Raw genomic sequence first — 26,313 nt, 5'->3', positions numbered from 1 at the left:
CTTTGTCCCCTTCACCCTCTCCAGTACTCCCTCTTCTGCTTTCAGAGCCTTTTAAAGTCAATTAATATGAGAAAAAACATCACGTGTCATCTATCTTGTGTTTTTTCTTTTTGCTTAACATAATGGTCTCCAGTTGTGTCCATTTTCCTACAAAGGATATTATTTCATTCTTTATGACTGTATAAAACTCCACTGCATATATTGCATGTATTCACATGTGGATAAAATTATATACATACATATAATTTCTTTTATTCATCTGTTGATAGGCACCTATACTGATTCTATAACTTAGCTATTATGAATTAAGTTGTGATAAACATTGTACACAGGCATAGCTTTTACATGACTTCACTGCTGTTGGACATAAGCCCAGGAGTGGTAAACTAAGCAAACGAAACCTCCATATTGTTTTCCAATAAGACTATACAAATTTGCATTCCCACCAACAGTGCATATATAGGTGTTCTTGAAAAGGGAACACTTGCACACTACTGGTAAGAGTATAAAATGGTGTCCCATATGGAGAGAAGTAAGTACACGCCTCAAAATATTAAAAATAGAAATACTACATGGTTTGAAAATCCTATATCTAGACACTTAATCTCAGTAGTGAAATCAAGATTAAGGTGGTATATCTGTACTCCCATGTTCACTGCAGCATATATAGTTTATAGTAGCAAAAATGTGGAAACAATCTAAATGTCTATTGATGGCCAATGGATTGATAAAATGTGATAGTTTCATACAATATAATATTAATCTGCCTTAAAATGAAGGAATTCCTGTCATAAGAGTGGTACCATAGATGAACTTTGAGGATACTGTGTTAAGTGCAATAAACTAGTCACAGAGGACAGATACTCCATGATTCCACTTATGTAAGATGTATAGAATAGCTTAATTGGTAGAAATAGAACCAAAGTCTACCAAGGGCACAAAAAAAAGAGGGAGAAAAAGTTGCTATTTAGTGTATCCAGTTTGGGTGGTGTAACATCCATAAGTTCTAGATATCTGCTGGGAAGACTCTCAGTATATCCAACAGTACTGTGTTATATGGTTAAAAATACTAAGAGAGTGATTCACATTAAACTTTTAACTACAATTTAAAAAAGAGAAATAGTAGTACCAAAGAGGTAGTGTGGATATGTGTGTATGTATGTGTATATAGCATGTATGTGTGTGTAGTGTATATGTATGTGTGTATAGTGTCTATGTGTGTGTAGGTAGTTTGTATATGTGTGTAGTGTGTGTGTGTGTGTGTGTGTGTGTGTGTGTGTGTGTGTGTGTGTGTGTGTAGTGGGGTTAACTGCAAGACTTTGCTTAGTTCAGTCTAGGTTTAAGCCTGAGATATCTGCTTCACTCTGTAAAAGCACAATTGCTTGAATTGACCTTGGTTGTATGGCACAAGGTTTACATCAATACATTATAGTCTTATTTCCTCTTGAACTATAGATTAAGGAAATGAACATATATTTTAATACCATGTATGTAAAATTGAAAGCAAACCATGAAAACTTTAAGTATCTGCTGTGTGTTAAACATTGGAAAGGAAAAAGAAGAATAGTGCTTATAATGTAATTAGGGAAAAAAAGAATTTCCTAGTTAATGTAGAAAGTGTAGAAAATGATGCAGGATTGAAAAAAACAGCACATATGAAAACAAATGCCTATCAATTTTATTATTCACAAAATTGGGAGAAATCCTCTTACCTCTTAAAACGCTTCCAACTGCAATTAGTGTAAACTAAATGATAAAATCTTAACTGGTTTATTTCTAGGGGCAGACTCTTTCTCTTTGGGAATTCTAGCTCTATTTGTACCTAGTAATTTGCCTGATACATAGTGAGAGGGCAATAAATATTTATTGGATGAATGAATTAAAATTGAGAAGAAATAAAACTTTATAAGGGCTATTGAGCAAACCAAATAAGGAATTCTTATGTCCAAAGGGGGAGGGGAAGCAAACTAAGAGTTACAGATTCCCAATACAACAAGTAAAGGTTTTAAACCAAACACATTTCTCAACCATCTTTTATTCCAACAAACTAGTTTATGGGATAAACCAGACCATAAATTGGTCCTAAACATTCAGGCATTACCCTTTATGCATGCCTCTCCTGAAAGGAGATCAGATTTTGGAACAATGCACTCTTAAGATATATAGCCTGGAATATTAGAAGTCCTGGTAATATGTTTAGACTAGGCATTGACCCAAAAAAGTAAGAGGAAGGCAACCTCAAACCTCTTAAACATATGTCCTCATGAGCAAGCTCTCACAGAATGAAAAGGCCACCTTATATAAATGGCATGCAGAGTCAGACCTACACTGAACTTGTATATCTTTCTTTCAAACAAAAACTGAAACTTTTTTTTAAAAAAGAAGAACAAGGCTAACCACATACAACATTAGATGAAGAAAGGCAGCTAGATCTTGCTTTAGAGTTCACTGGAGCTACAGGCTTTAAAATATTAAAGTAAGTCCCATGAGCCGTAATTGGATGATGAAGATGAGATGCCATTAAAAAAAAAGACAATAAGTATGCATTTAAGAAGCCAAATCTTATCACTGAAAAATTTTATTTTGGTATTTATGCAATATAGAAACTGCTTGCCAACTAAATTCTAAATTTATGCAAGTATCAATATTTTCATGGGAGAAAATCTGTGTTTACAAATTCAAAGAATTTAGCTTACTTTCCCTAGCACAATTACTATAAAAAGGACTTTAAAATAATCTTCTCCATTCCTATGGAATAAGACTCCCTGGAGCTATTTATCTTAATTTTTCTGTGTTTATGTTGACATCATTCTGGCAGCACATCTTTTTGCAATGATACAATAATCTTATCGTTTTTAGGCACTCCCCATAATGTGGTGATGATTTTTATCTCTTGTTCATCTGATAATTTTGTCTAACTCGAATATTCAATTCAAAATGTATTAACTTTTGAAAAATACCATCATTCTTCATAAGTAGATATCTATCTATCTATCTATCTATCTATCTATCTATCTATCTATCTATCTATCTATTTATCTATCTATCTACCTACCTACCTATCTCCTGTCATCGATCTCACTGAAGTACATTATTCAACCAAGATTGAATGAATATTCATATTCTTTATGTATCAATCAATATGTATAATTGACCTATTCATCCATAGATGAATCAATTACTAAGGTTAATTTAACTTTTCTGGAAATAAAAAAGCTCTCATAAGGAGTTTACATCTTTTTAAACTAACTGCTCCAAGTTTAACTTTGTTCTTCAGAACATGCAGCTATTTGACTCATCGCCATCTCAAATGAGCTGCAGTTTCCCTCTTGACCTCAGACTTGGCATGGACCGGACACAGTGGTACAGATGATGTTACTCATAGTATTAAATGCCTTAGGCATCTGGAACTCCTTATGGGCAGAGCTAAGTGAACTGACTGAAGACAAATCTGGAGCCCTCAGAGATGGCATGTGCTATCAAATTTAAAAGAGAAAGCAGGAAGAAGAATTCACTATAAATATTTTGACATAGTTTGTGAGAAGGGTGAGGAACTGGAGAGAGAAGAAGCAGGTTTCTGAGGTAGTCTGCGAATTACTTAATTTACTGGAAGTAAAATAAAGTACCACCATCAAGTACAAGTGAAAGATAAAAACAAATCTTATATTTCACTTGGTGATGTAAGATAAGCAATAGCTACATTATCCGTGTTACTCGGTGAAACTGTATCTAATCTTGAAGAATCAGTAAAGGCTGTAGGGTCAAATGAGAGTTGCAAGAAGAATCAACTATGACTGCTCCAATACCACATGCTAGGTAAATGCACTCTAATTAGAAAAAGACCGAGGAGAAGCCAGGGAAGGAGAGTGCTCAGTCAGTGTCTTCCAGGGCCTGGCTCCCCAGCATTAAGCTCTGATAGTTGGTTTGGAGGCTTTATTTTCACTCTGCCTATTCTCCACCGATTTCCCTTCCCACACAGTCATCAAATGAACACTTGGGATATTCTCTGCACAGGTTAAAGAAGGCTTTTCTCAAGCGTTCAGTTAGCCCGAGGACACAATTGACTCCAGAAACAAAGAGATTGCCACTACTCCATAAAATTTGGGAAATCTATTTATAGTTTTATCATGCTGGAAGTTGAATAATTATTATTTGATTGACCTAGAAAATTCAGACTTGAATATGACCTAAGAAATCATATGGCTGGGGCTGGAAAATCAGCCCAGCACTTTAATTTCCTAGGTGAATTACTTAGATTTATTTGGGCTGAATTTGAATGCTGCCCTTTAGACTCCTACCCACTCCTGACTTATCTGTTTGGCCTCTAAGAAGAGATAAACTTGTAACTTCTGATCTTTCCCAAATTGCACGGTTAATGAGTTGAATTAATATGCTTAAATTTGGAATGGAGAGGAACCAATAATTACTTTGTCTTATAGAAAATAAATAAGAAAGCCATAGATGTCCAATGGTCTCAGTACTTTGTCTCCCCTACATCTCATGCTTTGGGTGTATCTCTTTTTTCTCCCAGAGACTCTTAGTTTGGATAACAGGAACCCAGCAAATCCTGGGAAATTCATCTAGTATAGTTTGTTGGAATATTAGGAAAAAAATGGAACTGAAATGCCTTGCCTACATAGGAATAGATGGAGCCAGTCTAGATCAGCCAGCAGCTATCTACCAAGATACATGCTCAAGCCTACCCAAGTTCCTCAGACCCACCTCACCAAGCCTTACCTTTATTTCATATTTCAGTGAAATACAGTGGTTGCTACACTGCATCATTGTGGCGCTGGATAAATGACACACTGAACTGGGGCTTCCCTAACAACCTTGGATCTAAGGGATCAACAGCTATTGAAACAAATAGTATGGGCTATTGAGGGAAAAAATAACAAGAAACCTTCTAATATCAAATTTGTTTGAATCATACAGATTAACATTTACCTCTGAACAGATCTATTTCTATATTATAAGAGTCAAATATTTCTCAGTCCAACCATAGATTCAGAGTCAAATATAAATAGTTGTTACAGATAAGTATTAATAAGAAGTTTTCAGAATTTTTTTCATCAATAATATTTTTTGTTTCATACTATACTTAATATTTCTTACTGCTTATAGTTTTCTACTTTGCTGAAAATTTGAATTTTTACACATAAGTAAAACTGGTAGTTTTGATCTCTCTATTAGCTCAGCTGAAGGCTTTACTTTTTGAAACTTAAGGCTGTGACTCTAGAAACTGCTCCTAGTCATTAAAAAAAATCTTGATTATAAGGAAAATACCAAGAAAACAAAGAGTTGCTTTAGGTTCATGGGAATGTAAAAGATGGTGGCAATGATGTCACATTCTCCTGAGGTCCTCAGTAGATTCAATCTAGACTGGGAGAACAGAATTCTTATGATGGATAACTGGTTCTCTATAGATACCATGGGGAAATTGTTGCACAATTCACTCTACATAAATAAGGGAAAATTGATTTAAAAATCTTATTTATAAAACTTACACTATGATATGGAGTGGCAGAAAGAGAAAGCCAAACACACACACACACACACACACACACACACACACTCCTGTTTTTTGATAGCTGTCATTTTTGTTCCTCTTGCTGCAAACATAATAATCCCATAGTAAAGACTGAATTTTGAACATGGATGAGCCCAGGTAGAGGAGCAGCCTGACCAGTGTTCACACAGGGTCCCTGCCAAAGTCACTTCTGTGACCAGCAGCTTTCAAGCATTTCTTAAACAATAGATTTCTTTTTAGCCTAGCACATACACACACAAGTAGACATGCACGTGAATTTATTTGAATATGTGTACACATGCCTCTTTTTGAAAAATACCACATACCCCAGGTCTTTTATTCCAGAAACTATCCATGGTATTTCATGACAGTCTGTTTTGTGACTAAATCATTGAGAGCTTCCTAAAAAGAAGCACCCACTTCACACGAGAACTAAGTTACTCTAGGAGTCAGCGGCAGAAGACATCTGAACACTCAATGGCATGCCATGTCAAAATCATGAGGGTATTTTCTGAGCCACTTTGTATCTTTAAATTGTTTTGGATATGTAGATCTCACAGAGTCAGTCCACCCCAGAAATAATTCAGTCTGAGTTTCTCTTTTTGGAAAATCCATAGTGAGCTAATGGAGGCCACCAGGGCATAACAGGCTAATAAGGTCCTATTGTGGGATGCTGTCCTCAGAAACCCATCTTTAATCCCAGATTTAATAGCCAAGTCAACCTCTACAGTACTTACCTCAAGAGGAGTGGAATAGGAACAGTTTCACATAAATTTATCCCCTAACACTGATAAACTTAGTACGACTGAATTTCACATGGCCTTAGTACTTGACTATTTGCTAAATGACAGAATTTTCCTTCTGATTTAAACATGTTCCCTACATTTCTTTTTAGTCTCAGTCATTTAAAATTTATAACCCAGTATAACATTCACTTCACTAGGGCAATAAGAAAGTTCCTCTCACCTTCTTATTTTCCTAAATTACATGTTTTGACTCATTCTCATTGAATAGTCAAGGATGCTAATTTGAGAAAACTAGATAACAGGTACATCCCATATTTGTACATTTTGCTGTTACTGATGTCAGATTATTATCAGTTATATTATCAGCATGTAGTATCATGTATAACAGATTTAGTAAGCTTTTTATGTTTCAGATTAAGGAAACAGGTGAATCACAAGTTGGAAAAATTTCTTCTATACGATAAAGCTGCTTGCTTCTAATGAATATGAACTTGCCAGTGGAGTCAATCCAGTGAACCTATCAATCACCAGAGTGGACAAGTGTCAGGACTGGTTTTGTATCTTGCAAAGTATGCCTTCTGGTCATGTTTTGCAGTGTATAGCACTTTTAATGAAAACCTGTTAGGAGCCAAAATGTTTCCTTTGCTGGATCTGGAGATCCAGTAAGAGGCATCAATCAGGCTCCTAGTATCTCCTACACACTATGAACAGCCCATGTGAGAAAACAGGTATGTGACTCACATCCTGATCTTAAGAGAGTATCTTTGTTATAAAAGAAATGCTGACACTTTCCCCAACTTGCATTTCACTACTTTCTGCTGTGTGTTTATGAAACATGAAGGAGAGGAGTCAGAAGACGGCTGACAACATGCAGGCATGATCAGCTCAAGGAACAAACTGAAGAAAGCTGGATGACAGCTGTCAGAAAACAGTGAATACCTGCAATGTCAATAGCGTGTACAAAAGGGAGCTTTACAGAGTGGGAAGGTCTGGTTCAGTTTGGGGGGGCCCTCATTCTGAGGACCGGGGAGTAGAGGGGATCAGAATATCAGCACTGTACTTTCAGTAACGTATTAAAGGGCAGAAAAAGAGAAGAGAGCCAAACAAAGAGACCCAGTACCACAGGCAGAGAGAGAATAAACAAAGCAGGGACACCCTGTCTCTTGGTACTTGACTAGAGCAGCCCCTGGATGTCATTTAAAACAGGCCCCTGTTGAGTCAGCTACTTGGTGGCCTGAGACCCTCTGTCAAGTACAATCCTAGGAAGCTCAAAAGAAGTGTCACAAGTCTATACACTGAAAGTAGCCAGCACAAGCACTCTAGCTGCCAAGGAAGAAGCTCTTGATACTCAGTGTGCAGTATTCTGTGGAATAGAAATCTCATCAGAGCTGGAGTATTCAGGGAACATGGGCTGAGGGCCCACCTGGTCTGGGGACCATGAAGAAGGCAAGCACAGGGTCAGAACCAACATTTGCAACACAACCCATGGAGACAGGACCAGAATATTTGGCCCAACCTCCAAAAGGGCTACCAGGGGGTGAGTGCAGAATTTTCAAGTGGTCTCCTGAAGGACCACCCATGATTGTAACTAGCACCTTTGGCTCCATCTACAAAGGCTCAATATCTGTAGTCTGATCTTCCAAAGGTTAGCCTGGTTGGTTAAGAACAGCAAGTAGACCCATGACTACTCAGGGCCATGGCCAGCATCATAGACACACTAAAGGAAGGTATGACATGCACCTGGCAGCTCAGGAGAGAATACCCAGAGGCTGGAAGCAGAAATCAGGCCAGACTGCATTCATAACCCATACCTCCTCTAGCCCTTCACACATTTACTCCTCCTTTACTTAGCATCTAATGTCAATTCTCCAGGACAACTCTGTCCTGCTCTGTTCTTATTCTCTCTCTCTGGGTCTTTTTCTCCCCCAAGTCTTTTCTTGTTCTACTTTCTTTACATAAGCTTTCCTAAACATACAATAACCTAGTCTGGTTTACAAAGTGCATTCATAGTGAGTCTGCCCAATAATAGTGACTAGTTTTACCAAGTATTCTGTTCTCAAGGGAGAGCTGGGGAACAAGCCTGGGACCCCGAATACCAGCCTAGCAGAGGAAACCAACATCTCAACCCTGCTATGACCTCATCCCTCTTGATCATTGCAGACACTTCTGATGAAAAATAAGGATGTTTTTAAAAAGACTCCAACCAATAACCTAATCCCCTATATATAAGCCTCAAAACAAAATCCCAAGAAACATAAACAACAATGTTTCAAAAATCACTAACTCTGCATTAATGGCTCCATGGGAGTACATCAGGAAAAAACACAAAGAATTCAGAAGAAATCAAAGAGAACACAAATTCTCAAAGCACACAAACGAACATCTAAATGAAACATGGAGGTCAACAGAAGACATGAAGATGAAGACCAATAATGTGAAACACTAAGTGAAAGTCCACTGAAAATGAAAAGCTCACCATGTCAACCAGGAAGCTCTGTGGAAAGTCTGGGTAACAGGATGGGTCAAGGAGCAGACAGAGCATCAGTGCTTGAGGACAGGCAGGGAAACTGGGAAACTCAGAGATGCTGACATAAATATATTTAAAGGTATAATAGAACACACAAGACCTATAGGACACTACCAAAGGATCAAATCTACAGACTATGGGCACAGAAGGAGACAAATGTCATGCTAAAGGCATGAAAAACATTTTATACTTTCCCTTTTATTGAAAATGGATTATTTTCTCATATATATATCTTAATTACAGTTTCCCCTCCTTCTCTCAACTCCTCCCAGTTCCTTCCCACCTCATCTTCCATTGGGATCCACTTCCTTTCTGTCTCTCCTTAGAAAATAACAGACTTCTAAGAGATACCAACAAAACATAACAAAATTGAATATAATAATATAAAACAAAAACAATCACATCAAAGTTGGACAAGACAAAATAACAGAAGGAAAAAAGAGCCCAAGAGAAGTCACAGAGTCAGAGACCCCATTGTTCACACACTCAAGATTCCAATAAAGACACTAAACTGAAAGTCATAATAAATGCAGAGGACCTGGTATAGACCTGTGCAGGCCCTGTGCATGCTGCCTCAGTCTCTGTAAGTTCAGATTAACTCTGTTCAGTTGATTCAGTGTAGTGGTCCTAAACTCGTGGGCTGTGATCTCCATAGGGGTCACATATCAGATATCCTGCATATCAGATATTTACATTATGATTCATAGTAGTAGCAAAATTATAGTTATGAAGTAGCAATGAAATGATTGTATGTTTGGGGTCACCACAACATGAGGAACTGTATTAAAGGGTCACGGCATTAGGAAGTTTGAGAACCACTGATTTAGAGGGTCTTAAATCCCAAGTCTAGAGAAAGAGTTGCTCATTTAAGTTCAGGGGGTGTTTAAAACACCAGAGAGACAACAGCAGAAAAGACCACCCCCACAACATCATGTGTCATGTTATAGCTAAAACACTATACAGAACAAAGAATGAATATTGAAAGCTGTAAGGGAGAACTTTCTTTCTTTCTTTCTTTCTTTCTTTCTTTCTTTCTTTCTTTCTTTCTTTCTTTCTTTCTTTCTTTCTTTCCCTCTCTCTCTCTTCCTTCCTTCCTTTCTCCCTCCCTCCCTCCCTTTCTCTTTTTTTTTGAGAGAGAATTTAACATTTATTCCTGAAAAGACAGCAAAGCTTGGAGGTAAATTTGTCAATCACAGAAAGGCCATCTAAGAAAATACAAACAGTTAACTTCATACTGCAATATGAAATGCTTAGTATTTTTTTCCAGAAGCCCAATATTATGAAAGACGATTCCCAACATTGTACCACAGTGTCCACGAGGCAAAACAAGATACAAGAAAGATGCAAAGGAGACAAGGAATCTTGTGCTGTAATTTTCAAATCACAGATAAGAGCTGTGTATTGAAATCATAAGGGATGTGCAAAATCTATGAATACTAACAAGTCCCTTCAGGAAAAATTTTGATATGATATAAAATAAATGTTTCCATATATTTTTATTCCCAAATATGTATGTTTCAATATAACTTAAAGAACAAGATTAAAATAACATTTACTACAATAAACAATCAATTAACATATGATACCTATGACATCTACTAAAATATAACTGAGAAATATAAAAACCTAAATATGAGAGAGGGATGCCATGGTCATGGATAAATGCATATAATGTTGTTAAAACATATCCTTTCTTTTTTTGACCTTAGATGCCTTGCTTTTATTTTTTATTTTTTTTTATATTTTTCCTTTTATTTAAAATAGATTCTTTTCTCACATAATATATCCTGATTATGATATCCCCTCCCTCTATTCCTCCCAGTTCCTCTCCACATTCCCTTCCATCAGTATCCACTCCCTTTCTGTCTCTCATTAGAAAAGAACAGGCTTCTAAGATATAATAATAAAATGTAAGATAATAAAATATAATAAGATAAAACAAACACTATCACATCAAAGTTGGACAGGAATTAACATATGTTTTTCACTAACTCTGAATATTAATGATCTCAATTCCCCAGTCAAAAGACACTGACTATAAGAATAAATAAATAAATAAACCAGAATCTATTTGTTGCCTCATGGAAACATACCTCGTACATGCAACTTTGGGGTGAAAAGACAGAAAACGAATTCTAAGTCAATGGAACTAGAAGCACAAAGGTGTTGCTATTCTCATATCTGAAAAAAAAAATGGGCTTCAACCCCATACCTTGTCAGAGAGTCACTTCATACTGACCAAGAGGATATTATAATCTTAGACATGTATGTACTAACTGTGGATGCATGAAATTTCACAAAACACAATTCTATGAAAAGTCATAGATTAACCCCAAGACAGTAATAAGAGTGGGTAAATTCAATACTCCACTTTCCCCAATAGACAAATCATCCAGACAAAATTTACACAGAGAAACACCTGAGTTAACTGACATCATAGATCAAATGGGTCTAAAGATATCTATAAAACATTAATCCAAACATTAGAGAATACACATTCATTCCAGCAGCCCAGAGAATTTTCTCTAAAATAGATCATACAATAGGATCAAAGCAAGTATTAAAAAATATAGGAAAATTGAAATAAGGTCCTGTATTCTATCTGATCACAACAGAATAAAACTGTAAATCAACTACAGAAACTAAAGAATATACACAAACTCATGAATATTAAACAGCACACTTTTGAATGATGAATGGATCATTGAAGAAATCAAGATGGTGATGAACAAATTCCTTGAATCAAAGACATACCATAAGAAGGGCTAAGAAAAAAGTTTAGAGCTATTAGTACCTACATTTAAAAATATTATAGCCATCTCCAGTAAATAATGTAATGATACACCTTTGGGCCTTAGATGTACAGAAGCAAGCCAAACTCAAAATCAGTAATGCAAAAAAATTAATTAGAGTAGAAATTATTGAAATAGAAACCATAAAAGTAATACAATAAACCAATGAAAAAAAACAGTGGGTTCTTTGAAAAGACAAACAAAATAAATAAATTCTTAGCCAAACCAACAAGAAGAGAGAAAGTATCCAAATTAATACAGTCATAAATGAAAAGGAAGTCACTCAACATATTCCAATATTCACAAAACCCTTAGGACATACCTTAAAATCTCCTGCTTCCTTAAATTTGAAAACCTAAACAAGATGGATGAATTTCTAGATTCATAGATCTACTAAAATTAAATCAGAATGAGCAAAAGTCTAAATAGATATGTAGCAAGATGTATGATTAAAGCAGTGATAAAAAAATCTCTCTAGACTAAAAACCATCCAAGTCCAGAGAGATAAATTGCTGTCTTCTGCAATGATCTGTGAGCAGAGACCATAGGTGGTGGTATTCTGTGGTCTGAGTGAGTGGTAGAACCTAGCCCATCCTTGCTTATTCCCTAGGGCTGCTGCCTGCTACTCCTTCCAAATGGAGAATCTCTTTTAGGGACCAGAATTAGACAATACCTTCCACCCCAAAGATAATTCTACTCAGAAGGCCACTTGGCAGTGCTGTGGGATGTTCTGTATGTCAAATTACTCTGATTGGTCAATAAATAAAACACTGATTGGCCAGTGGCTAGGCAGGAAGTATAGGCGGGACTAACAGAGAGGAGAATTAAGGGAACAGGAAGGCAGAAGGAGACACTGCCAGCCACCACCATGACAAACAGCATGTGAAGATGCCGGTAAGCCACAAGCTACATGGCAAGGTATAGATTTATAGAAATGGATCAATTTAAGATATAAGAACAGTTAGCAAGAAGCCTGCCATGGCCATACAGTTTGCAAGCAATATAAGTCTCTGTGTTTACTTGGTTGGGTCTGAGCGGCTGTGGAACTGGCAGGTGAGAAAGATTTGTCCTGACTGTGGGCCAAGCAGGAAAACTCTAGCTACATGGTAGCAAACCCTCCCATATACTGAGCTTCCGGTAATGTTCTAGTTCATCTGCTTTCCTAATAAACGGGCTGTCAGAGATCAATAGGCATGAGAGAGCTGGGATGTTTCCCAGTTGGTAGAGCACTTGCTTAGCATGCGAGGCACAGATTTGATCACTAGTGAAGAAAACATAAACATTAATGAGTATAGGGTGCCTAAGAGGAAGAAAAGATATTGCAGAAAAGTTGTATTTTAAAACCTATTTATAATAAATATCCTTGGAGACACAAGAAGACCTAAAATGATCTAAAGGTAATTAAGAGAATAATCAACTGAAATAATGAAAATATAGGTAGCGAAATTGTAAGCACAATTAAGAAATTACATTATAGATAGAAAAGTGTCTACTGTCATAGGAGATAGAAGATCTGTGGAGTGTTGTAACTGGGTAGAAAGACACAGCAAAGTTTTGAGTATTGGGAGTATAGATCCTTGGCAATTTATAATAGGGTTGTTACTTAAAAGGAAAAAAATTAAAAAGCAAGAGCTAACAACAGTGCTTATGAAATTACTCCATAGAACAGAAAAGGAAGGAATGTTATAAAACTCTTGTTTTATGAGACCAGTATTATTCCGATTCTAAAACCAGACAAGCTACACAGAAAAGAAAATTACAGACTAAACTCCCTGATGAACATAGATGCAAAAATTCTTGATAAAATATTTTTAAAGAGAATCTGTGATCACATTTAAAAGATTATTTACCCTTATCAAGTTGGTTTCATCCACAGATACAGGGAAGGCACAACATGTATTAAGTTCAATAAATTGTATCACATAAATGTGTATAAGGACAGAAACCACATAATCATCTCAATAGATTCAGAAAGGGCTTCTCATGTAGCCTCGCATCCCTTCATGAGAAAAACATGAGGAGACTATGAGAAACTTATCTCAACACGGTAAAGACTGTATGATAGACTTATATTCAACACTATACTTAACAGGGGGAAATGCAAGTATTCCCACTAAATTCAAGAACAAGACAAGTATAGCTACTTTCTCTACTTTTAAAAAAATGTAACACTTAAAGTCTTAGCTATGGGAATAGGACAAGAAGAAAAATAAATGTATGCTACTCCTTAGTATTTACCTGAAAGAATTCAAGTCAACACATCACAGAGACATGTGCACATCAAAGGTTATTGCAGCACTAGCCACTAAGTCATGAAACCAACCTCAGTGCCCAACAACAGAGGAATAGCTACAGAACATTCAGAACACATATAATGCAATTTTTACACACAAAAAGAATAGTTATGTCTTTTGCAGGAAAATGTATGCAACTGGGCTCAATCCTATTAGTCTCTGAAAGACAAATACTATTTTCTCTCACTTGTGACCCTTATGTTTTATACAGATATATAAGCTTATCTGTGTATATATGATGTGAAAGTAGACATAAAACTATCTAAGGTCAGAAAAGGACACTTACAAGATGGAAAGGGGCCAAAAAGGACAGTAGGGTGCTATGGAGGGAATGCACTCAACATACAATATGTACTTGTATGAAAACTTTTAAGCCAAAACTTTAAAATGTCTAAGAGAATCAGTGTATAGACACATTCTTCTGTTTCACACTTTATATTGCACAGTGACTTTGACCAAATGTTCCTTCTTCATGCTGCCTTTAACACTTTTCATTGTCAAATAAAATCTTTCATTAAAAAAATACTGCCATGGTACTTTATATTTTATAGTTTGGAGACAAATCTAGTCATAGACCACACAGCTCAGAAAGCAGATTTGAATTATTATTTCTCTTAGTAAAAACTTTCCATTCTAAGGCCCCCGGCATTTTCCATTCTGCCTAGAAGCCATTAGCAACTTCTATCTCTGCGTTATCTTTCTCACTAGTCATGTCACGGTTTGGACGTTTCTATCTTTCCAAACCTTATATTAAAGCCCATCATTGAACTCAATGGCTTTAAGGAATATCTGGCTATTAGAAACAAAGCCAACATCTCATTCATTTGCAAGTTATTTGGTAACAATGGAATGTTTGTGCTGTTATTATCACCGTAACTTGTACATGCTACAAAGAGTTCCATATCGTAGCTAATGAGTCCAGAACCATTTCAAATAATAAATTGTCCTTCCAGACCTAACATAAAAGCAATTTAATTTTCCAGAGAAATGGTGTGACTTCTCTGTTGTTTGTTACAAAACAATAAACACCTAGTTAGAGATGGCCATGACAACACAAAACCTCTAAAACTTAATTTGTTGTGTCTTCCTTTCCTTCCCCTTCCAGTCACTTACTTTACAAGCAACACAATGTTTTGCATGACCCCACCCACAGAACCCTGATTCAAGCTAGCCATCTCTGATTCTCAAAGTCCCTAATTAGGACAGGACTTACTTGCTGCTCAGGCAGCGCCTCAGGGAGTAGGAGGCACCCCCACCACAGGTGCGGGAGCACTCACTCCAAGGGCCCCAGGCATCCCAGAGGCCTTCACGGTCCTCCTCTGAGCGTGCGGTCCTGGAACTCTGCAAGAAATGAGAGAGGATGATTGGTTAGCATCGTGTCCCCTTTAACCCTTTCAACACCCATCCTAACATTGGGTGCCTGTCTCTCCATGATGGTCACGCTTGAAAGCCTACAGCAGATTCTTTTCCCTTTAATAATGCATGTCTATTTGACTTCAGGGATATTTGAGTTTAAGGCCACTGGACAATGACTGAAGATAAAAGATTGCACTAATGGACCAACTGGGAGACAGACTCTCAGAGAGCGGTATCTAGGTGAGAGGAAGACAGACAGCATTGAAGTCACCTTGCTTGTGATCCATGTCCTACCCATCCCTCAGAGGTACTGCTGCTCTATGAGGTTTGGCATGTGCACAACAGCACAGTTTCCCAAGCCCAGCCACAGTGTACATAACTGGATGCCTTTTATGAAGCAATTTCACTCTCAGGTTTCAGACTTGTTAATTGGAGCAATTGTATTAAAATGATTTCAGGAGCGCAGATTGTTCATCAGACAAATGGACTGGTTTGTTATTTAAAAGTTTCCTAAGAGAAAGGGCATCTGCTGTGAATGTAGTGGCCATCATACTCTAGCCTCCATGTTGTTCTTCACAGGCTTTACAGATAATGTCTGTGCTGTATCTAACAGCAAAAGCTTTGGAGCTAGAGACCATGGGGTGGTGGTGGATCCTGTGTTTTAGTGACCTTTAATCAAAAAACTTATAACCCTCAAATGCCTTAACTAGCCATGCCATCACACACACACACACACATACACACACACACACACACACACACACACACACACACACACACACACTCTGATGTAGTGGGTAGCTATTCCAGCTTTGGTCTGGAAGTTCCAACCCCCATTGAGGCTTTGGTAACTATCACGCCTACAAGGCGGGGCCAAGGGAGGGCCCTGAAGACCCTAGATTGGGATGCACCATGCTCTCTTCCTCCTTGGACCCTGGACGCTAGAGGTAGACCAAGGAGAGTTCTCCAGAGAACACCGCCTGACTGTGCTGTGTCTTTCACAGAACCCGCAATCTACCTATCCCTTCATTTATAAGTTACACCATTAAATAAATCTCCCTTTTAACTATGTGGAGTGGCCTTAATAATTTCACCAATATCTGGCGCCCAATGTGGCGCTACACACTATCTTGGTGATTAACTGAATGATCTTAATTTGAAATTAGTGCTGGAGTAAAACACTAATTTTGTATTCTGCAGCAATGTAAATAGGGGTTTCACTGGCACATGTTGCACTTACAGTCCTCAACCACTGAAAGGAGAGCTGGGATATTTAGGGTAGTACGCCAAAATTACGATCTACTCAACACACCGTGGGAGGATGTCATAGTCCCAGGGCCTCCTGGCTGTGGAAATTTCTACATACCTTACACCAATGAATCACTGAGAGGATTAAATGTTAATTCATGGAAAACAGAGACCAAAGTAGGAACAACCCAGTGTCCATACATAGATTGATGCATGCACAATGTAGTACAAACATGCAATGAGACGTTACCCAGTCTTAAAAAGAAACTGTAACTCCGTGTAACAACATGGGTGAGCCTTGAAGACAATATTCTAAGTGAAATAAACTAGGCACAACAGGGTATATATTGAGTGATTCCAACCACATAAGGTACCTTAGGTAGCCACAGTTTAGACATAAGATATGGAAGTATAGGTAATAGGGAGTGAGACAAAGGACCCGAGGAATTGATGTTGAATGGGTATAGAGTTTCCATTCAGAAAGTTAAAGTGTCCTCCACAGAAGGACAGTGATGACTGCTGCATTAAAATGTGAGTATTCTTGATGCTGCTAAATTGTGTGAACTTAAAAGTGGTTACAATGGTCAGTTTTAAGCACATTTTATTACAACAAATATATATATATATATAAACTATATGTATATTTATATATATATATATATATATAAATATATATATAATTATGTAGAGTTCTAAGTAAAAAACTCATTTAGCCTTGTTCCTAGTCTTACTTAATGTTCTTTGCTTCTTATTAGCATCATTTATCAATACAGCTGGGCCCTGTGAGGCTACAGGAAATGTGCTTATAAGGCACATTCTTATTTCCCTGAAACACCTGACTTCTCACAGTAGTGTTCTGAAACTACCTGTATTGCTGTATCTCTTTGGCCATTGAGCTACCAGAATTTGGAGTCATACAGCCTGGGTGACAGAACCCTTATTAGTGACCTTATAGTCTGTGTCCCTCCTAAAGAACTGAATTCCAAAGTCCAATGAACACCTTAAGGGGTACTCAGATTCACTAGATTACACAGTAAGAGAGCAGTCCCACCAAAGTCATTTGTTTACTTTGCAAAAAAAGTCACATATTTTGAGACACACTCAGTATTTGCTTTCTGTGAGTGGATTATAGAACTGTTGAGCTGGTCCTGATTGCCCAGACCTGAACCCCCAGTTTTTTAGGAACCTGAGGTTGGAAGATCAAAAGTTCAAGCCGTGCCTGGGTTACAGAGAGTTCAAAGCTGCCCAAGTGGACTCAGTGAGACCTTGTCTTGAAGCAAAGTAAAATGAGGGCTGGGGGTATAGCTCAGTAGCAGGGTACTCGGCTAGCATGTGCAAGGTGCTAGGCTCCATCTTGGGTTCCTAAAGGGAGAGGGGTGCTGTAGAGAGAGATAAAGTAGTTTCCTGAAGCACTATTTCTGTAACAAATATACATTTTTGTGATGCTGTTTTTCTTGTCTTACTCAAATACATTGTACCTCAGATGGAAGCAGTATCACAAATATTATGGTTCACAAAGTAACTGAAATGGGTCAAGTGAGTGTGATAACTTTGATGAGATCCAAATATGACTATAAAAAGGCAAAAGAAAGAAAGAAAATCCCACTGTAGCAATTTCATGTGAATGTCTTTCCATGTGAAATGAGGCCAAAATGTTCAGTGGAGTGCCCTCTCTGAGGAAGACACTCAGAGAATGATGGAGAGCTGTATGTCTTTCTATAAATGGATCACTTCAAGCTCTGCCAATGCTATTTCATGTGTCTTGTCCAAGGCAGCACTGAAAGGCTCTATAGTCATGCTTCCCTAACTATATTCTCACCACACTGCAAGTTATAAGTGCCATCACAATCAAACGTGATAAGTGCTCACATTTCTTTGAAAGAGATCTTGTGCTGTCTTAGAAACGAAGCCCAGATCTATTTCTCAAAGTAGAAGTTCCAAGTTCTCTTTTAGTAAGTAGGATAAACACGCTCTATTTCAAATGCATTTGTGTCTCATGTTAGAAAGTGATTTCCCTCCTTTTTGACTGTGCCAGAGTTTTACATCTATAACCAGAAGCAATATTTGAACATTTTCTTTCAGATCGTTTAAAATCCAAAATATTTGCTTATTTTAGTCTTTTAGACAGTCTTCAATATAAGCAACTTTTGTGTCTGGCCTGATTGAATTCTTGTTTATTTCTCTCTTTTGAATATGCACCCCTTTTGACTTTTTGCCAGCATTTTTTTAGCCTAGTGTTTTAGGTTGATCAAATTATTATGTAACACACAAAAATTGAATCATATACAGACAAACATATAAACACTGTCATAAATACACACCAACATGGATATGTATATAACTATTGACCCTGAAGCCCATAATTAAAGTCAAAGATGAAGAACCATCAATTCTAAACTGGCTTAACTTAAGAGCCTTTGAACCACCACAGTGATCCAAATTGCAAAATTCTAAAATCTCTGCCTGACTTTGGAGTCACTCTCTTGTTGGAAAAGGGCCTGCTGGCTGGCCTTTCTGGTTCAGTTTAGTTCAGATGGATGTGTGGAACAAGAGATTTCTCATTGCTGAGACAAAAATGTTGATAGGAGGGAGGTGATGGTTCTAGATCATACTTCAGAGCAGAAAAACCAATTTTTAAATATAGGCTCAAACAGTGGATTCAACTACAGGGCCTCATCTTTTCACGGAAGGGCCATTTGCTCTGTGCTCCAGCCAACAGGTACCCTCTCCTAGTTTAAGCCCTTGTTTTGACTCATCAGGAGTCACCCACTCAAGAGTAGTATTTTCAATGTGTAAAATCTGAGTTATAGCTTCATGGAAAATGGAAGCTTGCTGAAAAATAGTGGTAGAGAACAGCTTGCTAACAGCAATGCTAGCTGCTTCTGAAACCAAAAACCTAAACTTCTATAGAGCCAAGGTAGTATGTTCCAATTTGATTCTCACCACATGCATGTAAAGCTTTAATTTCAGTGTTTCAGATAGTGATACACATGACTAAATACAGTGCTCATGAGATGAGACTTGGAAACAGGGTATGAATTCTAGTAACAAAGTTAGATGGGACAGCCTTAACTAGGACTACCAGTGACAGAGAGCTAAGCACCAACAATGAACCTGTTGTTAAGTCAATGTTTCACCAGTAGGAAAATGATCAAAACCAGCCAAAGGGCCCCTGTATCAGCAGACTAGCGCAAGTGGCATCCATCATCAGAGACGATTTTGGGACAGCAAACAGTGCTTAATACAGAGACTCACAGCTGGTTAAAGTGGAGTGTTCAGCCCTAAATGGGACATCTGTTATCACAGCCCCTCCACAGCAAGACTCAGGGAACCTCATGGAAGAGAAAGCAGAAAGATTTTAGAGCCACAGATTGGGTAAGACTGCTGTAAAATAATGTCTTCTGGGCTTGACAGGGCCTCTGCACTCATAAGCTTTATGGTAAGTGTAGTGCTAGCCTAAGACCTTCATAAGAAGAAGACAGTTAACAATACATCATGAAGAAGGATGGGGCTCAATACCTGGGGAAATATTGACAGTTGATGGCTACTGGGGGTGGGAGAATCATTTTTTTTTACATTAATGTGGCTGTTGCAGATAACCAATGCTCTGGTGGATACTGTCTTACACACCCATGTGCATATGGTAGCATTAATTGGACTCCGTGGGTTATTTTAAAAAGATACAGTTATGTAGTCAGGGGCAGTGTCTGAGAAGAGTTGGTCATAGAGGGAAAGTTGAATATAATCTAAATACATCATATACATGTATAAAATTATGAAAAAATAATTTTTAAGTCAAGCGGTATTGAACTGAGGGAACAGTCTACTTATTCTTGGAGTGTTGATTTTATTTCAATTTTTAGATGAATAAGAATGGTTAGTTAGCATTTGATTTTGGCCAGCATTGGAGAAACCAAGCAAATGACAAGAGAAGTTAGGTCCAAGTCATGGTTCTATAATGAGTATTTATGAAATTACTCATTAGAAAACATTCTAGCCATTTCTAGGTCTCTGGTGCCATGTATTGACTTTTAAATGGAATGTTTGATGAATCATATTTTGTTGTTGGAAAACCTAGCAATCAATAATGCAATAGCAGTGATCCACTGCTGTAGTCCAGTCAACAAGTCTAAAGCATAAAATGCATCAACCACATGGAACACAGACTGTGGTAGAAGATCATTATATACCTTCCGTGAATATCAGAACTTCCCTACATCCAAATGATGTCATTTTCTTGCCACTCCTGGATTATTTAAACACGGTTTCTATCTGATAATTTTGTGGTGAATTCCGGAATCAATTATGCCAACAAAGTCTCAGATGAACAGCCTCAAGACCAACAGCTACAATAGTTAAGTACTCAGATCAAATCAAGTAATTGTTTCCCTGCATTTCATTGTCCAATAGAAACTTAACCTTAGGATGACCTTAAAATGTACCAATTTATCAGGAAACTCAATTTATTGGAACGGACAGGCTATCAGATTTATTGTATTGGAGAATGGAGCACAAATTAGCAAGAAAAGTCTCTAAAGTTACAATGGCTTAGAGGCAGATATATAGAGAGTATTTTGAAAATATTTTTTCCCAAATGGTATAGTAAGAGGTCAAACTATATAGAACTAAATGAAAATGAAAGTAGGTGCTGAGGTGTTTGTAAAATTGAAGTCATATAACAGCTGAAGTTATGTTAGAAGCAAAGTGGTTTTCAGACATCAGCTGAGCCTCTAAAGCAACAAAATGCATTACAGAATGAAGCAAAGAATGCTGCTTATAATTGTGATATCAGCAGGAAGGTAACAGAGCCCCTGGTTTTCTTCTTCTAAAAGACACACAGCATGTAGGTTAACCCATCTGGAGCTGTACAGGAGGCTGTACAAACGGAAATCACACATTGCAAAATTCTAAGAGGGATAACTCCTCCAACGATGGTAGAGCCAGTTTCCCTTGGTATGCTCATGCACAGTGGAGAAATCCATCCATAGAAACCTGCTAGCCAGGTATGATCCTAGCATTGGGAAAACAATCTGCAGACTACACTTTTAACTTTCCTACATGCATCAAGTTTCTAAAATTCCTATCTAATCTTTGGCTTCTTTAACAACATGGAATACAGGTTCCATTGCCAATGGTACATGGTAGGGGTTGTGACCCACTGCCCCTAAGAGCTTATAGACATTAAACAGTAACTGGGTAAAAGTCCATTAGCTTTTGGGTGTGCTTTCTTAAGCAGCATGGTGTATGGACACTGAGGTATGTGTCTTTACAGACGATGCTTGCTGCTGGCTTTGCTTTGGAAATTAGAATCATCTGGTTCTTATCACAGCTGCACTGTTGGGGAATGTGATGAACTGCCGGTGACACAGTGCATAGTCTCACAGAGGCCACTGCATGAAGCCTGTCCCTTGCTACTGAAGAAAGAAGTCAATTTTATAACAAGGCATAATGCTATCCAGGACAATGGGACTTTGGGGTACTTGTCTATCTTATCCTTCAATAGGCCTCTGCACACATTCAAGCACATCCTTTACATAATCTGGCAGGGCACCTTACACTCAAGCCTGGAGGGATAGTGGTGAAGGGGGAGTGGACTGGGAGGCATTAAGTAGCCATGCGCCCTGAAGATGTTCACAAATTATTGTACTAATTCTTCATGATGTGCCCATTGTGTGAACTACTGTCTTATTTCACAAGTAAGAAAATGGAGGCTCTGAGAGGTTGAACAACTTGCATCATGTACAGGAAGAAGAGCGGCAGCTTGGGAGGCAGATCAACTTCACCAGCTAGATACAAGTCAGCTTGCCTTGGGCTTGGGCTCCCATCTTTGAGCCATCTGCAAAGTGAGAGCATGGATATTGTAGCTTTGGAATGTGGGTGCTGATCATTTTATCTCCCTCTTCATGCCATGAATACACAAGCGCTACCTCCCCCACAAGATATCGCTAGAACTGGGGAAGGCAAGTTTTATATTCACCTATAGCCTTCTCCATTGCTGGATGCCTTCAAATTTTGATCTTGTTTGGATTTCTAAGAATTATTTTAGTTTTCATGATCTGTAGGTATGTATTTGTGTGTGGGTATGTACATGTGCTGGTGCCCTCTGAGGCCAGAGGCATCTTATCCCCTCTGAGCCATTCTTCCCTCTGGTCCCCAGCCCACTTTTGAGAGAACGTATGCCACATCACTGGAAACCAGGATATCCTTGAACTTACGATGCAGCCTTAGGCTGCCTTAAATTGCCTTAGCTTCTGGGTGCTGGGATAACGAGTGTGAGCCAGAACTCTACTTCTCACTCCTCTTTGATCAGCATCTATCAGTCCACAAGTTCATTGTAAAACAACAAGAATTAATGCTGTTATTTCTATTTTTCAAAAATTATTTTGTCCTTAGCTTCTTCCTCACCCTTGGAACAACAGCTTGGAGACAGAATTGAGACAGTTTCATTTCTCTTTAGGAAACAAAAACCTGACTCTTCTCGATGACAAATGCTTCAGTAAGATTTGCATTTCACTAGAGAGTTAAAGTTTTTGTATTCTATCCAGGGACAAGCTGGATTGCAGCTCTTCTTGTTGAGAACCTCTGCTCATCCTGGAAAGCTCTACCAGAACACATAGGCAGCTGGATTAAAATCAGTAATTGCTGATATGAACAAAGCTTAGCACTCAAGAAGTTTGCAATTGATCATTCAGTGTTCTGAATAAGCTTGTCTCAAGGAGGGCATAGATTAAAATATTCTAGTCCTCTCTGCTTCTGTTACTTTTAAAGCATGGCCTCAGGTAATAGAAGTATTCCAAATGCTCCACCATGGTACCAATAGAATACTAAAATAAGTATTATGCATTTTTCTGATAGAATTTACAAACCAGGTATGGGTAAGTATATGAACATACATATTATGTATATCAAGTATATATCTAGATCATGGCTTAGCTATCTATAGAGATACAGATATAAATGTATCATATAGATATAGATATATAAGCTCATAGATCTAGATATACGATATACATGGTCTCAGGGATTTGAAGTTTTTTCTCAAGATGTCTTGACAGTCTTGTTTTCTTTGTCCACTATAACAATTTGCATTCTCATAACAATAATAGGCCAGGTATTGAATCTAGCCGCTGCTCAAGTACAACCCTGAAGGCCGTAATTCCATTGCTTTCGCAAAGAGAAAGAGCAAAGGTGAACTGTAAGGTCACCAGTCATTTTTAAGACTCATTATTCCCATATTTGTGATCATACTCATCATCTTTATGGCTCATATAGAGATACTGGGACATCTCAGAGCTTTTTCATCTCAGATGTGAAACAACAGCCTTTTTACCTGGAGCTCTAAAGTGAAGCTACTCTTCCTGATTATTGCTGCTACTGCTGTTCTTTCTTCCTATACTGAGAAAGGGAAAGCAACCTCCAGCGTACAATAGTATGTAGGCACACCACCAAGAAAAACAGTGAAGAGTTACTTCCAGGGGCTTCCACACCCCTCCACTCCCTGAAACAGGCACACTGGAAACTCTCCCTCCAAGGAAATTCCTTCTCTGCTCTTTCTGTGAATTCTTGAGCTCCTGGCGAGCCAGCAAGAAGTTTCAGTTTCCATTTCCATCTAATCTAACTCAAGCTCTGTCCAAACTTTGAGTCCAATCAGCCACAGATAGTTTCTGCAGCACTGGCAACTTTTGCTGAAATGAATTTACAAAACATCTGTAGTGCTAAGGAAACATCTGAGGCTCCGGAAAGCACATGTTGGGGTTGGAATCATGGAGAAAGCATTCCTGGTGGAGGAAAAAAAAAACAACACATTTTTTTTTTTTTTGATTCAGGGAGGCAGTTGGAAAGTTAAGAAATTAATATGGCTTAGGACGTGATGGCCAAAAGCCCAAATTAGAATTAATACTAGAGAAACTGGAAGAAATGACTAGTTACTATGTCACTGTCAAGCAAACTGTCAGGAGAACTTGGTTAACTCTTCCCCAACTGACCACGGTGCCCCTGGAGTCAAGAGGAAAATGCTTCTAAATGAAGCTTCATAGGGTTCTGAGTGTAATTTAGGTTCCATTTCAATAGTCGCACTAGATACATTCTTAAGTGCCCATTTCAATATTGAGACAAATATTTAGAACTAACGTCTAAAATATTCTTCCTAATACAACATTATGCATTATGGTTTTCTCCTTTCTTTTTTCCTTCCTTCCTTCCTTCCTTCCTTCCTTCCTTCCTTCCTTCTTTCTTTTTCTTTCTCTTACATTTTTGTTTCCACACTAGACTCTCTTCATTCAGAAGATGTGGTCTATTCACAGGCTCCTGCCACTGTAATAAGTGGAATGATTCTGCTTAACCTGCACGTACTTCATGTCCCACCCATAGACAGCCAATTTGTGGCTAATTAATACAGAATTCATGAGATCGAGTCTTGATAACTCTTCCATATTATCAGTCTATATGACAATTATCTTCCAAAATGAACTACTAAACCCCTTGAAGGCAAGGGTTATAATATTTTTTTTAATTACCTATGGCAATAATTTAAATTATTATGAATGTCATAAAATGTATTTAGTAGGTGGGGAAATACTTTGGAACTTTGCTTTATTTTACATCTTCAACTACTTATTTTACATTTGTCTCTCAAAATTATGTGTAGAATACAGAAAAAACATGGATAGGAGGAGTGAGGGAAAGCATATGAGAAATATCTAGTGCCAAGATTTGTAAGGGTTTTGAAGTTTAAGGACTGTCTTCAATTCTCCGGTTCCAGGAGGTACCATCTCCTTTATTCCCCACCCTGGAAGATAAATCCAGCAAAGCTCAGTATCTATTATTGCTTGGAAGAATGCATTTTAAAAAGCAATGGTCCTCTTAATTACTGTATATCTTTGTTCTTTTGATAGCATTTTATTCTAGTTTTAACTTGTGGCTACTGCTATAGGCAGGGAGTTGGGGGAGGCTTGGGTAGTGGAAACAGTTTTGCAAGTTTGACAGTTTGGGCAATAAATCCTTCAGAGTATCTACTTAATGGCCTTAGTAATATTTCCTCATCCTAAATGTACAACAAACCAACCACCCACCTCAGCGATTCCAGATCTGCTCTGGAGTCAGGAAGCCCAGGTAAGGAAGAGCGGAAAGGAAGCCCTTTGCTTCCTTTCCAGAGATAGTCTGCCATGCTTCTTTATCTTTTTCTGTGTCCACCAGCAACTGTCCCTTAGCCTCTGAACTCACTACTCCACAGCCCTCTGCAGTCTGAGCATTTGGATAGACTTGAGGCTTCTGCATAAATGTGGAGTTCAAATCCTGCATGCTTGGTTTTCATTTCTGCCTACTTCTGTGAATCCAGGCTGGTGCAGCATCACTTTTTTAGGGGATTTATAATCGGATGGGAAAATAAGAACAAGCAACCACAAAACATTGTCCAATATCCTCTATGTTCACTCAGGGTTATCAATCCCACTTCAGCAATGTTTTTCTCCTCCACCCGCACCTCTTTCGAGCCCTTAATTCTGGTTTCACTGTCGGCCCCTTGTGTTTTGCAGTAACCGTACCATCTGATTTTTTTACTCCCACCTGTCCGTCCTCCATACCATTGCCAGCTATCTTGGTAGAAAACACAGCTGAACTGTTCACTCCTTGCTAAGAGACTTTCTGTAGAGCCAGCATGTATAGTTGGTGGGATCTAATAATGGATTCCAGGTGGGCTGTGAATGCTCAAAAACCCTATGCAACATTTTGGGCATATGTATGTTATTATTATACTTCTGGAAAAAAGATTCATAGCTTTCATCAGGTTCTCCAAAAAAAGGTTAGGAATCACTGGGAATAG

At 38.0% G+C, this 26,313-nt stretch overlaps 1 protein-coding gene across 1 annotated transcript in view; it reads right to left on the bottom strand.

Annotated features, from left to right (window-relative positions):
* The window catches only part of Adamtsl1 (ADAMTS like 1), a 359,842-nt gene extending 333,770 nt beyond the window's left edge, over positions 1–26,072 (bottom strand). Inside the window, exons 1-3 of the mRNA XM_059255823.1 lie at positions 25,975–26,072; positions 22,224–22,329; positions 15,103–15,230 (exon numbers count right to left, since the gene is read on the bottom strand). Coding sequence (XP_059111806.1) covers positions 15,103–15,230; positions 22,224–22,329; positions 25,975–26,072 — 332 coding nt within the window. The remainder of the gene's footprint in view (positions 1–15,102; positions 15,231–22,223; positions 22,330–25,974) is intronic.
* Positions 26,073–26,313: the final 241 nt, after the last annotated feature.

Source organism: Peromyscus eremicus, chromosome 2, assembly GCF_949786415.1.
Source record: "Peromyscus eremicus chromosome 2, PerEre_H2_v1, whole genome shotgun sequence".
Taxonomy (NCBI): domain Eukaryota; kingdom Metazoa; phylum Chordata; class Mammalia; order Rodentia; family Cricetidae; genus Peromyscus; species Peromyscus eremicus.
The sequence above is the reverse complement of the archived record's forward strand: the minus strand, read 5'-3'. Positions and strand labels throughout refer to the sequence as shown.